The 15,157-nt window shown below is 47.3% G+C and overlaps 1 protein-coding gene across 3 annotated transcripts in view; it reads left to right on the forward strand.

The window, feature by feature from the left end:
- Positions 1 to 15,157, forward strand: part of LGALS8 (galectin 8) — an 898,608-nt gene that overhangs the window by 519,536 nt on the left and 363,915 nt on the right. For all 3 annotated transcript variants that reach the window (XM_069607929.1, XM_069607930.1, XM_069607928.1), the window contains one exon: positions 9,879 to 9,935. In XM_069607929.1, the coding sequence (XP_069464030.1) occupies positions 9,879 to 9,935 (57 nt within the window). The remainder of the gene's footprint in view (positions 1 to 9,878; positions 9,936 to 15,157) is intronic.

The following is a 15,157-nucleotide window of genomic DNA, read 5'->3' on the forward strand; positions in this document are numbered from 1 at the left end:
CCTCCCACGTAACCGACCAAGGCGGGGAGGAGCAGCAGCCACTGTGGTATCGTCCTTGGCTTCAAGAACAAAGAAGTGCCAGATAGCTCAACACAGCCAGTGAGTTGGGGAGACTAATGCAAGACCGGTCTGTGTTGAAGTCAAGGTTGCAAGCAGCAACATTGTATAACGAGCGCTGGAACAAACATTGATAAACACGTGTGATGAAAGACGCGAGTAAAGCTAAATGACTGATGAATGTTTGAACTTGAGAAGGAAAGATACAATACCATTGACAGAGTGGTCCAGCACTGTGAATGTGCTCAATCAAAGGTCTCTGTAAGGTTATTCCGCCAAGAAGTGGTGGAAACAAAAGTAGAAGATTGATCAGAACATTGTGCGAATGAATTGAAGTGGTCCTGCGACGGTTTAAGCAAAACCCATTGCCCATTCGAAAGTGTCTGATTTTGATATCAAGAGGAAACCGTAGAAAGTGAGACTACATGGTTCGCGCCTCAATGAGGGAGATCCATGGCCCAAGCCTGACCGAGGGAGACCAAGTGTGAACATTGTGGTAAAAAGGCGAACATTGTGGTAAAAGGGTACTGGAAGTGAGAACGTATGCATGTGAAAATCCTGATAAGAGTATAACTTTGATATTTGTTTGTTACGACAGGCCCTCTACAGTAAGAGTTTTTGGAAATGAGGCTTTGGCAGAAGGCCTTGATACCTTTGCTTTGAACTGTATCCTCGTGGCAGAGAAGCCAGAGTATGTGTGCGAAGCTTGAATGTGCCGCCTTGTCCCGTGCTGAAAACGTGGGCAAGGGAAGCCAACTGCTCAGCCTTCCTGACATATTGTTTCTTGAACACTTTTTCTTTTTGCATACACAATAGTCCCACACCCTTTTGTATTTAGAACTAAGGATTGGCATATGCCCTTTTATTTGACAGAGGCTTGACTAGGAATGCGTTAATATTATTCGATGGTTGTTGCTTAAACACCCTTGAACTGTGATCACTTGTGTCTTTCATTGTGGGGACAAAATTACACAGGGAATACTTGAGAAGGCTCTATTTCCCTGTTTTAAGGAAGAGAGTGAAACAGAAGAAACTGAGAGAGGTATCTTAGGCTTTGGAGAGGCTGATGGACCACCCATCCTTGAGGGAAGAGGAACTTGCCATCCTCCCCAGTTTAGCCTTCGCCCGGCGAAATGACCCAGCACTCACAGAGGCGTTTTTACAAGTGATTCCTGAGGGTGAAGGACGAGAAAAGAAGAGCCAGTTTTTCTTCCTGAAACATAAATTACTGTATAGAAAGGAAACCTGTCATCACTGTTTGATACCATGCCTTCCTTACAGGACCAAACCCGTGGTGCTAAGTGTAGTCAAGACCAGAGCGTTGCCCCTGAGCTATCTTTCCTGGGAATACAGACTCTCAGAATGTGTCATAACCCAAAACGATCTCAGTGTTGTGTCAGGAGTTACACACAGTCTGGAGATTCCTTCAGCTTCTCTAAATGTCTTACTACCTCCCCCAGATATTCTGTTGCACAATTTTCTCTTCTTAGGCCTCTCTTGGACCTTGCAACTTTCACTCGTAAGCTCCTCACCACCCTGGGGTCTTCAGGATTCACGGGAGGTCTCTCTATTTATATTCACATTTCTATTGAAACGTTTACCATTACACTTCAATACATACAAAAATGCCAGAAAAACTAAAATGTATATGTGTTTGTCAGATCCAGAAATCTACCCTAAATCTCCTCATATAGACAACTCTTCTGCCTACATAGGATGACCTTCTCAAGCAACGACATCTTCCGCAGGTCCTCAACCAATACCGCCAATGTTGGAAAAGCCGTACCCCTCTAACCCCTCAATACAGTCTTCTTCGCCGAGAGAGAGGCCCTAAAGAACCAGCACTTTTGTGGGAAAGTCAAGTCCTACTAGAGCTCCCCCTCCCCCAGGATAATGGTCACAAAATCAAAATCTAGTTCCATTCTCAGGGCCTTGCTCATTGTCTCCGTGACTCCAAACCAGAAAACACGTACATTCCCACATCCCACGGGAGGTCTGTATTTGACCTTAGGTTGCTCAGTTTTTACATCCCGTCTCTCCTAGACCTCAGATTTCAGGATTCACAAAAGGGCCCTCCTGGTCCTGGGCTTTAATGGGTATTTCTCCTTCCCTTATTCAATGGCAATTTTAGACAGCCAATATCCTTTCCCTCTTGCAATGGACCTAGTTTCTCTACCTTTCTTCCCCCAGGGGTAGCTGGTGGAAACTCTCTGCGCATTTCTCTCTAGTTCTGCCAAGGACTGTTGAGGGGTTGGTAGGCTCTTCTGGATAGCCCACGTTCTTTAGGACTTCCAGGTCTTTGCAGATCTCTGCCTCTCCTTCCAGTCTTGTACTGCTTTCCTGCAGGCAGCAATCCTTTCAGTCTTTATATCTACAACTGTCTCTCCCCTTGTAGGAAGGCAGCATCAGGTATGTATGATTTCTCTGGGTCCAAGTCACTGCCTGAGGTTTACTAGACTCTTTTATACACATGAGGCTGTGGACAACTTCCTACAAGTGATTCAAATTGGTGTGACAGGGTCAGAGGCTTGGCCCGGTCATAGGAGGAACATGGACCCCTCTTGACCTGGAGTAGTCGGCCTACCAGGATGTATGCCAGAACCAATCCTACCCCAGAGGCAGGGTGAGGGAGTTTGTGAGGGGCAGTCCCTGACCACCCTGAGTTTGCCTTGGTCGCTACTGTTGGTACCACCGTTAATCACACAAGAATTACATCCTCTTTTCTGGCCAGGGTTTTCTTTTGCCATTTTCAGGACAAGATCCAGAATCCAACACAGCAGCAACCAAACAAAACAAGCAGATGGTGCAAAATGTTGAGAAAGGAGCTCCCAGTAACATAATCTTCTATGTTACCGGCACGAATTGCAGCACCGCAGACCTGAGGAGAGGCGAGCGGCATTGCGAACGCCAACCGGCTTGAACCGCTAAGAATGCATGAACACCTGCCAAAGGAATGGCGGCAGGGGCCACGGCCTACAGTGGGGTTTGAAACTGTGTACTGTGACAACCCAGCCACTCAGAAAAGCCTAGGACTAGATTGGCCCACACAGTCTGGTGAATCAGGGAACACATGGGAAGGGGAAGTAATCGGAACAACAGGAGGTCACATGCATAAAAGGGCGGCATTTATAAGACCGAGCTTCATAAGACAGAGTGAAAGGTGTTTGGGTGTGGTCAGGAGGTTTGGTGGTGGACAGAGAGTCCAGGAGGAGGTGGAGCAAAGTGCTAAGCAGTCTACAGAGCTGTTGGATACAAGTGTAAGTGAGGCATTGGATGTGAGAGAGAGTGGTAGCAAGTGTCAAAGGTTGAGGTTATGTGAGAGAATGTTAAGAGTGAGTGGTAGTAGAGAGAGGGTGTTGCTAATAGAAAATCGTCGATAGTGAAAGGTGAAATTGGTAAAGAGTGCGAGTGGAAGGAAGAGAAGAAGTGTAATTTAAAAAGATGGGAGAAAGTAATATGAGGCGAGTGAGTATAGAGAGAGTGAAGACAGAATTTTGAAAACCTGAGACATAGAGTAGAGATATCTGTGTGAGTATGGTAGAAGAGAGTGATAGGATAGGAAGGGAGAGGGACAAGGAAGACCGGAGTTGGGAAAGGACAAAAGAGTCGGAGGTAGAATAAGGGAGAGAGCAGGGAGGGACAAGAGCAGGTACAGGAGTGAGAGAAAGCATAAGAGTCTGTATATGGGGACATTCACGCTCTTGAATTATTATTGATCACATTGTAGGGTATGGGGAGATTTGGGAATCCTTAGAAAGTTCCAGTGGGCGTAAGGTAGATAAGGCCGCAGCCTTTAGGCTCTTGCCGATAGAGTAGGATAGTGTAAGGAAAGATGTTCGTTTTGCTGCTTGCCTCCCATAGACTTCTGTGGGAGACCCTATTTGTTTGCTTTGTTTTTACTCCTGGTCTGATTTTTTTGCAGGTAGGTAAAGCCGTCTGCATTACTGCCATTTGTGCACATTTTTGTAGGGAAACTGATTAATCCAGTACTATCAGTACTGGAAAACAATGGGCCTAATCACCGTAGGGAACGCGATTACTGCCGCATTACCGCTCTGCCCAATTCCGAATTTGGCCGGAAAGTTGCAGATTTACCTCCAGGGGGTAATAGCGCCCAACATGCCCCATAGAGTCCTATGGACACTTAAACAATGGTGACTTACAGCCTTACCGCAACTCGAGATCTGGCGCTAGTGCCGGACTGAGTTGCAGTAACGCTCTTTGCTTCGGCCGGTATCCCGGCAGATTTACCGCCGGGATACCGCCCAACTTGTGATGAGGCCCAATGTCTCCATTAGTGGATTTCTTGTAATTTTTTAAATGGCACCGTTCCCCTTACAGAGAAGTGTCGTTAGGATACTTGGTATCCTTTTAACTTGTTTTTTGTAACTTTGCGGATACAAATGCAGTGTGTCAAAGATGGGCTTGTGGCAGCATATATTTTTCTACCATGTTTTTAACTTTTTACTCGTGTACTTTTGCTTTTTACTGCATAATGGCATAAAGAGTACCACATACTCTAAAACGGCTGTGCCACAGGACTTTCGTCTGTCCTATGGCCTTCTTCCTAACCTCTCGAGTCTAGAATTGCCATATATGAATTTTTTTTCCTGGGGAAATCTTCTGATTTCCTGGGCAAGTGGCGGTCTGTGTGTGGCCAGATATGGGTTTGGGGCCGTCTGGTCCCAGTCCACATCAAACCCCTGAGTGGGCAGATTGTGTGGCCAGAGGCTATCCATGATTGAGCAGCAATTGTCAGTTTGAAGGGTGCAGAGTGTTTCCATTTGTGAACCAGGGTGTGCTTCCAGCCCAGATCTTGGATAAAAGGAGACTCCTGCAGCCATTTGACAGATCATCATTGGAGCTAAGACCTGTATGAAGAGGTGCAGCCCACTGATGCCCAGAGGACGACATTGCCTTCAGCCAAGTCCTGGTGAAGATCTGCTCCTCTGTCCTGATATCAAGAAGGCCCTCGTCGGTGCTTCAACTCCATGGACTGATGGGAACAACCGGTCTGAACCCCAGGTGGACGGATCAGCTCTCTCCTGCGTTACCTCGCTACAGCCGTTGCCTTTCCGAGTGCATTTTTCAAACTTTGGGTATCTTTAACTTGTGCTACAAGACACCTGCTCCTGCATTTTCAGTATCAACAGAAACCCTGCCTGGTCTGCTCCTTTGTTCGCCAACCGAAGATCTCCTGTGTCTGGTGACTCCCATTGCAATCCGTCTTCTTCGCTCCCTGGCGATCTCATGAAGTCGCCTACTCTGCAAAAGTCTTCATTCTTTCATGGAAAGGGTGACGAGCTGGCCAGTTTCTGGAACCATAATACAGGTACTGCGACCAACCAAAACTAAATTCTGCACCTGAAACCTACTTCTGCACCCAGACTCCTTGGCTTTGCTTGACTCGACCAAGCACAGGAGAACGGGGCCCCATTGGAATCCAGAACCTATGAAGTGGACTCTTGGAAAAACAGAGAAAGGGTGGTAAGTTAAAACACCTGTTTCTTTCCCCCTATCCTCCTTAGGGTTACATTTATAACGCACCTATACACAAGTGTTTCAAGGCGTGATGAGGCAAGGGAGGGGGAACAGAGGGAAGACAGACAACGATCCTACTGGGCCAGGTGTCATTCAGATCGCGCAAGTGCATGGCAAGTGGCAAAGTGCATGGGGAGGAGGGACAGTGCAGTACATGGGATAATAGAATGAATAACAATAAGTAAAAGTATGGCCAGCAGGTGGCAAGTGCAAGGGTAAGTGCAGACAACAGGTGTCAAGTGCTGGTATTGGGACTGTAGGGATACAGAAACAGTCCCCAAGTGCAGGGGTTGCCAGGAAGGCAGTGCAGGTGTGCGACTGGCGGGGGAGGGGACCTGGTCCCGAGATCAGAAGGTGGCCAGGTAACCAGTGCAGTTTCAGTTTGAGCCAGGAAGTCAGCAGGGGAGAGGAGGAGAAAAAGCAGAAGCAAAGAGAAGGTATTGAGGTGCTTCCGGAACCGAAGATGATTCTCCTCAAGTTTCAGGGAGGCAGGGAGGCTGTTCCAGGGGGAGGCTCCAGCCGAAGGGAGAGATGTACCACCAACTTGTTGCTTGGAGAAGTGACTGACCCTGAGGGAGTTGGAGGCGGATGAGCGAAGAGCTTGAGAAGAAAGATATTTAGGAAGAGAGAGTTAAAGGTATTCAGGCCCCAGAAGGCCCGGGGCCTGGGCGTAAAGTCCGGCCCTTTCTCTTTTGCTAGGCTCAGATTGGTGGTAGTTTAGTCTAGGAGCATGTGGCGAACCAGAAGGAGTCTGACTAAGTTGTGACATGTTCAAATGTGTTTATTTAAATAATAAGAAACATTTCTACCTATCCCTACTGCTATGAGGGGAATTCCCTACCTAACAAACTAAAAGTTAGGCTGCCCATCACAAGTCCAAAATAAATGGTCCTTAGTCAAAACCCTACTAGCTATCTGGCCCTACCACTTGAGGGGAAAAAAGAACTAAAAGGAGACCGGAGCAATAGCCCCTGTCATTCAGCTTTGCTTGGCCCAATTACTTAGATACCTTTTCCAAGAAGGCTTGTTTTTTTAAAAGTTCATCAATTTCTCAAAATACAGTCCCCAGCCTCTCTGTAGATTCTGTGTGCCAAAGCTTAAGTCTTTACATATATTCCATATGGTTCCATCTTTCCAGGATGAAAAAGTTTTTTAACACAATTCCATTTCTCATTTGGTGCTTGATAGTAGTGTTGTTTTGTTTTTAAGCACCGGGATCCTCCAAGTTATCTCTGTTGCCAGGCCTGCTCGCTATGTTTCGTGTTTCCAGGGCTCCCCAAAGTCCTCTGGCCCTATGACAGGCTTAGCTTAGCTGGGCCTCAGCGGGCGTCTGGCAATTCAGGTTTTTTATTGACCCCTGTAACTCTTGTGGCTTTCTCAGCTTCGAATATTAATGTCTCTCGGTTTGTCGGGGCTTCCCAAAGCCCTGTGGCCCTCCGATAGGCTTGCTTTTGCAAGACCTTGTTCGGGCGTCTACCCGTTCAGGTTTACCTAGCCCCCATAACCATTGTGGCTTTCTCAGCCTCCAATACCACTGTTTTCACCTCACTGCGGCGTTACCTTTCCAGGAGCGTTCTCTTTCCTTCTGCTGCCTGGCTCGGCAGCTAATTCACTTCTCATGAGGAGATCGAGGTACCGATCTCTCAGCTGCGGTCTGGTTTTGGTGTCAGTTAACAGGCTTCAGGCCCACCATACCTTCCGAGCGGTCGCGCCACCAGCCGAGGCAGTCCCTTTATCGTCTCTGTCTCTCTCTCAACTTTGGCTTTTTTGCCGGTCATGACGTCGGTCTTCTGGCGTCTTGCTTGCGATCTGCTCACTCTCCACGCTACCTCTGGCTCTGTCGTCTAGCGTGGCTCCACCCCTCTAGAACGTCCTCTTGTCAGAGGCTTGTCTCTACATAGGATTCACTCTCCTTCATTCCAACTTCATCGTTTTATGTACGTCATCACAAACAAAAGGGGTGTGTTATTCCTCGGACTGTGGAGTTCAGACAAGATCCAGCATTGCCTGAAGCCAAAGAGATTGAAGAAATGTCACTATTTAGAGAGTCCAAAACAGAAGTAACAACAGTCTTTTTGATTTCCATGTAGGCAGACAATCTGCACTGGACAAGGAGTTCCTTAGAGGAATGGGAGTCCTTGTTCCCAAGAGGGAAGTCACTCCCAGTTAGCTCCCACTTTTGCAGACCCCTAGGGAGAGTCTTGCTTAGCGGGCTCACCTCCCTAGCCTCAAAGTGGGTGGCTCCACTCTGGGGAGAAGGGACAAATCGTCCAGATTCATCACAATCCCGTTTTAAGCCTTCCTTAGTGTAGTGTGACTAAGAGAGTTATTTAGCTGAACTTTTCCTAACTTTTGGAACTTTGACTCACAACCACTGGCGGCATCCAATCCAATATTACACCTACCTGAAAGTAAATATTTTGTAACTGATGACTCCGGGGCACTAGCCCCCATTCCATCTCACAGCTGTCCTTACTAAGTGTCAAGGCCTATTTTAGTGTTGCTCTCAAGTGTTTCTACTGTGTTTTCTGAAGCTGATTACCCACCTGTATTGCACTGGTTTTCAATCTAAATGTTTTAAATCTTCTCACAAGAGTGAATGCTTATATGTATTTTATAGTAGTTTGTGACAATAGTTACCTGGAGGTTTCATTGCTTATACTACTCTGTCTCATCTGGAATTGAGTGCTCTGTGTGGGTCTCAGTATACAGCCATAGACCACTCTCGCGCCCCTTCTGAGCGCCTAAGCCTTGCTGGTCTTTTATCTTACTTTTGTGTGGTTGGCTAGACTTCATTAGCTTTCCTGTTCGGCATAATAGGATGGCCTCTCAAAGTCCGAACCAAGGGTTGATTTTGCAAATACATCTTAACAGGAACTCGGCCTTTAAGTGAAACTATCATGCATCATTGTTCAGCATCTGTACTTTGGTGCAGAGCAGACAGAAGCCCAAAGTTGGCCAGAATCAGGAGTCTGTATTTATTTTAACAAGAGCACCTGTTTTTTTTCTCCGAACTGCAAGTCATTTTCTTAAGCTCTCAAGTGGGTTGGTAATTCATTCCATAAAACCAATCCCACCATGTTCAGGAATCTTCCCCCAAACCTTTTTTTTTCCCGGCCCAATGGCAAGCTTCAAAGTGCTCACGGGTCTTTGGTATCTAGTTGGCCAGTGCGTTCTGATGTTTAGATTAAGGTATCCTTAGCCAAGCTCCAGTCTGCACTGTGCATAATACAGTGCCTTAAAGGTGATACAGGTGTCCACTGGGAGCCAGAGGCGCAATTTCAAACGTACTAATTTGTGGAATAGTTCAATTGATCTGGCTAGTGTCCTATAATGTGATCTTTTGCCTTTGCGATCTTCTTCCAGTGCTATCTGCTACCGAACAGCTTGATTAGATCTATGCAACATCTGCTGTTCTCTTAAACATTCTCCTAGGATGCACGAGAACTTACAATTGGAAATTAGCCCCCTCAATACAGAAATGTATTTGTCCACCGCTTCTTTTTTCACTGGTCTCCTGGAAAAGAACCTGTATCTTTCAAACACACCATTGGTTTTATTCTGAAAATGTAAGTGAAGTTTAAGCAAAGCTTTGTTATACTTTGATAGATCTACAACCTCCTCTCCCCCACTTCTTTTAGTGATCTACCGGAGGTGGGACGCTATGAGTCCGGGCCGCGGGTGTTACACTTTACACTAGCAGTACAGGATGGTTTGAGAGTATTTTGGTTTTTACATCAAGGGATGTCATTTTCTGGCTAAAGAAAAAGGTCTGTTATTGCTCATGGGTTATTATTGGGAATTGAGGTGAGTTTATGACCACGTAAAATTCATAAGACTCGTTAGTTACCACAATAAAAATAAAAAAAACCTAAGCACTCACGCATATTTCTTCGGCCCAATAATTATGGAAATGTATATTTGTCCCCCTAGCACGTCCACTTTTGCAGTATTACAGTTCTGGCTAAACAAAATCCCATGCTGAGAAAATACTTTATAGCATTTGTTTACCTCTCATTAGCTCTGTAAATGTAGAACCTTTTTGACCTGCAGTGGAAATCGGACTTCATAATAGAAAATCTTACAATCTCCATTTAGAAAGGCAGACCAATGTGTGTTCGGTTGTGGGATTGTAAGGCTGTACCATGAATTGTTGTGCTTTGGAACAGTTATATACATTTTACTTTGTTCCCTCTAGACCTCTGATGAGTAATACCACCTTGTATAACATTTACAGTGTAAGCTGATAGTTAATATTATTTTTCATTATTTCTTTACAGCCATTAAAAGGATCTCAGCCACAATCCCTTTCTGCAGTTAAAAGGGATGAACACAGTGTATGTACACTTATCTTGGCTTAATTATCAAATACATGTGATTGCCATATTAAACCTTCCTTGTGTAATACTCATGTTATCTGCATATTGCTTAATTGTTAATAATGCTTGATAGTCCATTACATCTTCAGAAGATCAGAATTAATTTGACATTTTTGTATTATTGGGGCAGTGGTAGCATATGAAAACGTGCTTTCACGCACATCATTATTTGTTAATGCAATTATATATTTCAGAATCAGATATATTTGTAAACTGCACGTGCAATTAGATTTTCAGACTCAATGAAATGCATCATAAGGCTACACACTGTCTAGTCTGTTGTCGATAACATTTGATCTTGCCAGATGAAATGTGCTTCTCTGCAGTCCAATTTTGGAAACTTAACACAGCATTCAACATGATGAATTATACAGTACTAATGGAGCGCTATGCATAACGAGGTAAAGAGGGTACATGTAAATAATTTGGTCTCCGAGCTGACTGTATTTACACGTGGAAAATTCAAATGTAATCCAGGGTACTTTTACTCTGGCCAGCTGGTGGATCCCTTTCCCACCAGGCCACAGAGAGACTACTACATCCCTTTTCCTCCCAGGACAGCTACAATAGAGACAGGACTTATTAAAGCAGCATGTGAACCCAAAAGGGTAACATGAGATGTGAATCAATACTGAGTTCTTGTGAAAGAAACACATGTAGCTAAATTGTTATTTTGCCCCTGTAGTGGGTTTGGGGGGAAATCCTATTATATCATACATTTATTAATAACCTATGAACTGTGTAATAAGCTAACTCATTGGCACAATAGCTCAGAAGGTCTTCAATCAGACTGCCTACCCCACTCCGGACCAAGCCTACCGACTGTGCTCAGGGAGAGTGCCTAGGGTAAGTTGAAACGAGGATATCAGCCCCCATTAAAAATTGAATGTCAGGAGGGAGATCCAGGTTAGATTCTCCACTCCAGTCACTGGCTACTCCATGGACCCAGGGGGAGAACAAAGACAATGGCTAGAGCCACACACAAATGCAGCATTTTCACTGTGGGTGCACAAATACTCCATCATAGAAGCGCTAAAGTATGCCCTCCGGACTCGTAACAGTGACATCAAAGAACTAGCAGCCCTAAATATTTCGCCAATTAAACACAATCTCTCATAACACCTTAGCAAAGTCTCAAGTAGGAGGCAGTGTGCCTCACCAGCGCTCTGAGCTAATATGGGTCAGGGAGCATACCGCACAGTCATTTATGTGTTTGATGGTCTGAATGCCAAGTCATTCTTGCTTCCCTGCTCTGCCTCCAGTGGCAAGCCTTCACAGACTTATCGCCACACTGGACCGGCTCTCTGATCCGCCACCAGGTTTAAGCCGCTGTGCACTCTGCGGCGCATGCAAAGTAATCCTGGATGGACTTCTGTCCTCTCGCGTAGTGCCAACTTGTGTGTTATGCGAGTGGTAGGGCCTGTCCCTCTCTTGCCCCCACCCCTCATCAGGTGTCCCAATGATGCGCATCACTCATAGCCCAATTAAGCTTCCTCCTTCCTGGGCAAGGCTGCCTCTTTCTCGCCATGACCCCAGGCTGAAGACACTAGAAGCTTTCCCTGGTTCTGGTCCTGTGTGTCGGTGGACACCACACTCTGCCTCTTTCGGCCAGCCCTTTGGACCACCTCAGCAGTATGGCCTCATAACCTTCCTCCCTCAGAACTGAGTACTGGCACTGTCGTGCCAACCCCTACTGATCTTTGGGCAGACTGTTGTTCACTCCAGATGTAAGCTCTCCCCTGACTTTGTTTCTCCTTGGGCTGCCACACTTTTTTGTGGTTTGGGATGCAGTATTCCCTTAGGCCTCCTTAATGGCACTGTGGGTCCTGGGCTTCCTGCCTGCCAATCTGCCTTACAGTGGCAGGATAGCTGCTCCTTTCCCAAGCTCCTCCACTCCACACATCCTTCCGTGCCCTGGATTCACCTCTGCATCCTCCGGAGTCTGGTTGCGAATTCTCACGCACGTGCAGGCGTTTCATTATATGGCGAACAAGCTTCAGCATGGTTTCAGAAACTTCCCAACTCCCAAAACACTTTGCAAATCTTGCAAGAGTTAGCCTTTTTCTGACTGAACCTTGTGCATCATTGCCAGTGCTGTATACGTGTTCTCTGAACTTCCCTAAGCCGACTTCAATTCTCCTAGATTGCATGAATGAATATTTGGCCAGTTCCTCTGCTTTTGAATCTGTGTTTTTGTCCTCTCCTCTTGTGGGTTTTAAGCATATCCCCAGGTCCTCAATACCATAGCTAGGAGTGGTGAGCCAAACTTGTGCATCTTCTGGATCTATGTGAGCACGATAAGGCCACAATTGTGACAGAAAGCACAGTAATGAAAAATGGGGAGTTATTTGTTGAGAAACTACTTAGAGTTTGTAATGTTTGTAATTGTTCTTTCACTCCCTACTACACATTTGTTTGGGGACATTTCTCTTGTCTTCAGGGCCTCAGCCTAGTAACTCCTCTCTCAGTGTTATTACCGCCAGAATCCTTACATTCAGAATTTGCAGCCTTGCTTTCATATGTCCATGGTAGAGGGTGAGCTTATACTTAGTTTTGACTGCATGCTGCATCTCTCGTCCCCTTTCCTCCATACTTATGGGACTTTCATCCGACCTGACAGGACCAAAGCCATTTTGCACATCAAAAACCCTCAAAAGCGTTTTTGTAAGCTGGCATGCATGTGCAGAACACAGGACAGACCCCACCATGCCACGTCCTCCGGAGTTTTTCTGCAGACTTTTAAAACCTATTAAAACATATTGTGATTAATTTTTAAATACATAAATAAATATTTACCTTTGCAAACCAGCCTGATTCCCTGTTCAGTGTGACCAGGGGGGGGGGGTTCCAGGAGAAGGGCGTGATATGAGTGATATATCGTGTAGAATAAAGAACTTTTAGATAAAAATAAATAAGGATTTCAGTTGTGCACTACATGCTAGGCGTTGACTTGGGTGTGTGCCGGATCGAAATCACTTACAGCACAAGGAGACCCCCAGGGCAAGCAGGGAGAGAGACTTGGTCTTCCCTTGGTAAGAGCAGCAGGAGACCCAATGGCAAGAGGCTGAAGCTGCAAATTCTTGTCCCAGTAGTAGTGTATCACAAAGATAAAGATTCCCAAAAGATTACTCCTCCTTTGGATCATCTTCCGAGGCCATGCATAGAAGTGTGCTGGTGCACTACAAACTCCCAGAGGTTCTGACTGTATTGAAGTGCATTTCCATGGGTGTTGACTTTCACGTATTATTGGACTGGGACATTGGTCCTCTTAGCACAATCCCTTCACTCGATTTGCTTTATCCATTTATCCTGACAATGTTACTTGAATCTCCCCTCTTTTGTGTTGGTTCGCCATTTTGACAATCCTCCAACCCCTCTCGGGAGAGAACGAAGAAAGATGTTGAAATATCATTGTACATTCCATAATCTGTTAAAATCCAACTTACGACATAGACCATATGTTACATGTGTGGACTGGTGGGACAGAACTGCACCCCTAATGCACTTCCAGATTTCGAGGGGATTGGGTCCTCCGACGTATTCCATATCTATGACATGTAATCACCACAGCTGTGCTGCTTCGGAAACTTTTTCGGCGTCTGCGTCCTGCGTCGATGACGTCGATGCGCCGCCGTCGAGGACCTCCTCCGACGTCCGACGTCATCCGATGTGATAAGTAGGACGCACGACGCCAGTAGCCTCAGTTCCGTTTTTTCCGCGAACGTGTTGCTTCGTGTTTCTCGGTTCTAGCCTCGACTCATTGGAGTTCTGTTCTTTCTGGTTCTTCGAACCTGTTCGTTTGTGAATATTCCTTCGACGATGTCTTCCACTTCGTCTTCAACCCCGCGTCCGGGCTTCAAGAAGTGCGGGGAGTGTGGGTCCAAGATGTCGGTGACTGACTCGCACGATGCCTGCCTCTGGTGCCTCGGGGAGGCCCACGACACGGATGACTGTGTCGACTGCCTGTCGCTCACGTCCAAGGCCTTACGCGAACGTAAGAAGAAATTGTCGGTAGGTCGGGTGTCCAAGCCCCGGAAGTCGAAGTCGGCGGGGCTTTCGACGGATGATTCGAGGGGTGACTCTCCGCGTCATCGTCGGAAGTCTCGTCGGTCTTCTTCTAGGAGTCGGTCTCGCCACTCCTCAGCCTCTTCGAGGCATTCTCGGAAGCGCCGACACCGGTCGCCTTCCAGGTCCTCTTCAGAGGACTCTGCCCGGCACGTCGGTTTCCCCACCAGCCGTGCGACGCCGGAGGAATGGGCTTCCTTCGGGAAGAAGATGTTGGCGATTCTTGAGTCGCAGGGTACTCAACCGTCCGCGCCCCCGAGTGGGGTCGGCCGTGTGAGGTCGAGAGCCACCGCTCGCAAGAGTGGTCGGCGCGAGTCACGGGAGAGGTCCCGTTCGGACAAGGAGGCTCGTTCTCGCCGTACCCGTTCCAGGTCCCGGTCCTCGACGCGATCGAGACCGTGTGCTCCTGTGATGTCTTCGAGGAAGACATCGACGTCTGTGGCGTCGAGGGCGTCGACAGGCTTTCTCGAGGCTCCGGCTCCGAGGAAGTCGTCGGAGCCGTCGACGGTCAGGTCGTCGAGGGACACGCTCGGGGCTCCGGCTTCGAGGGCTGTGTCGACGCCGCCGATACTGGAGGCGCTGCATCTGACGTCGACGCCGATTTCCTCGACGTCGACGCCGATCCTCTCGGCGCCGTTGCCGGTTTTCTCGGCGTCGGCGCCGATTCGCTCGACGCCATCGACGCCTTTCGTGTCGGAGGTGCCCCGTGTCTCGGGTGTTCCCCCTAGGAAGGCTCTGGTTAAGAGCAGGCACTCTCGGGTGCCTTTCCACCACTTGGATTATATTTCTGAGGCGGATGAGGATTCGGATGGCCTGGTTCCTAGTCAGGTGCCAGATGACATTGTCTCGGGCCATAGTCAATTTGACGATTTGAGGCAGTCGCTGCATGATGCCAGTGGACTGGACACCTCTCCGGAGGTGGAATTTGGTCGGCCTGAGCCTGGCTCCCATGCCGATTCCTCATACCGGCGCCTTATGGCTCGGGTGTCTGAGTATCTGGGATGGTCTGCTCCCCCAGGGGAGTTTGTGCAGGATGATCTGACGGACATCCTTGATGTTGGTCCCCCAACTGACCCGGTACTGCCGTTCCATATGGCTTTACAGCGTAGGGTGGC

The sequence above is a fragment of the Ambystoma mexicanum genome, chromosome 4q (genome assembly GCF_040938575.1).
Source record: "Ambystoma mexicanum isolate Mex_15411 chromosome 4q, UKY_AmexF1_1, whole genome shotgun sequence".
In the NCBI taxonomy this organism is placed as follows: Eukaryota; Metazoa; Chordata; class Amphibia; order Caudata; family Ambystomatidae; genus Ambystoma; species Ambystoma mexicanum.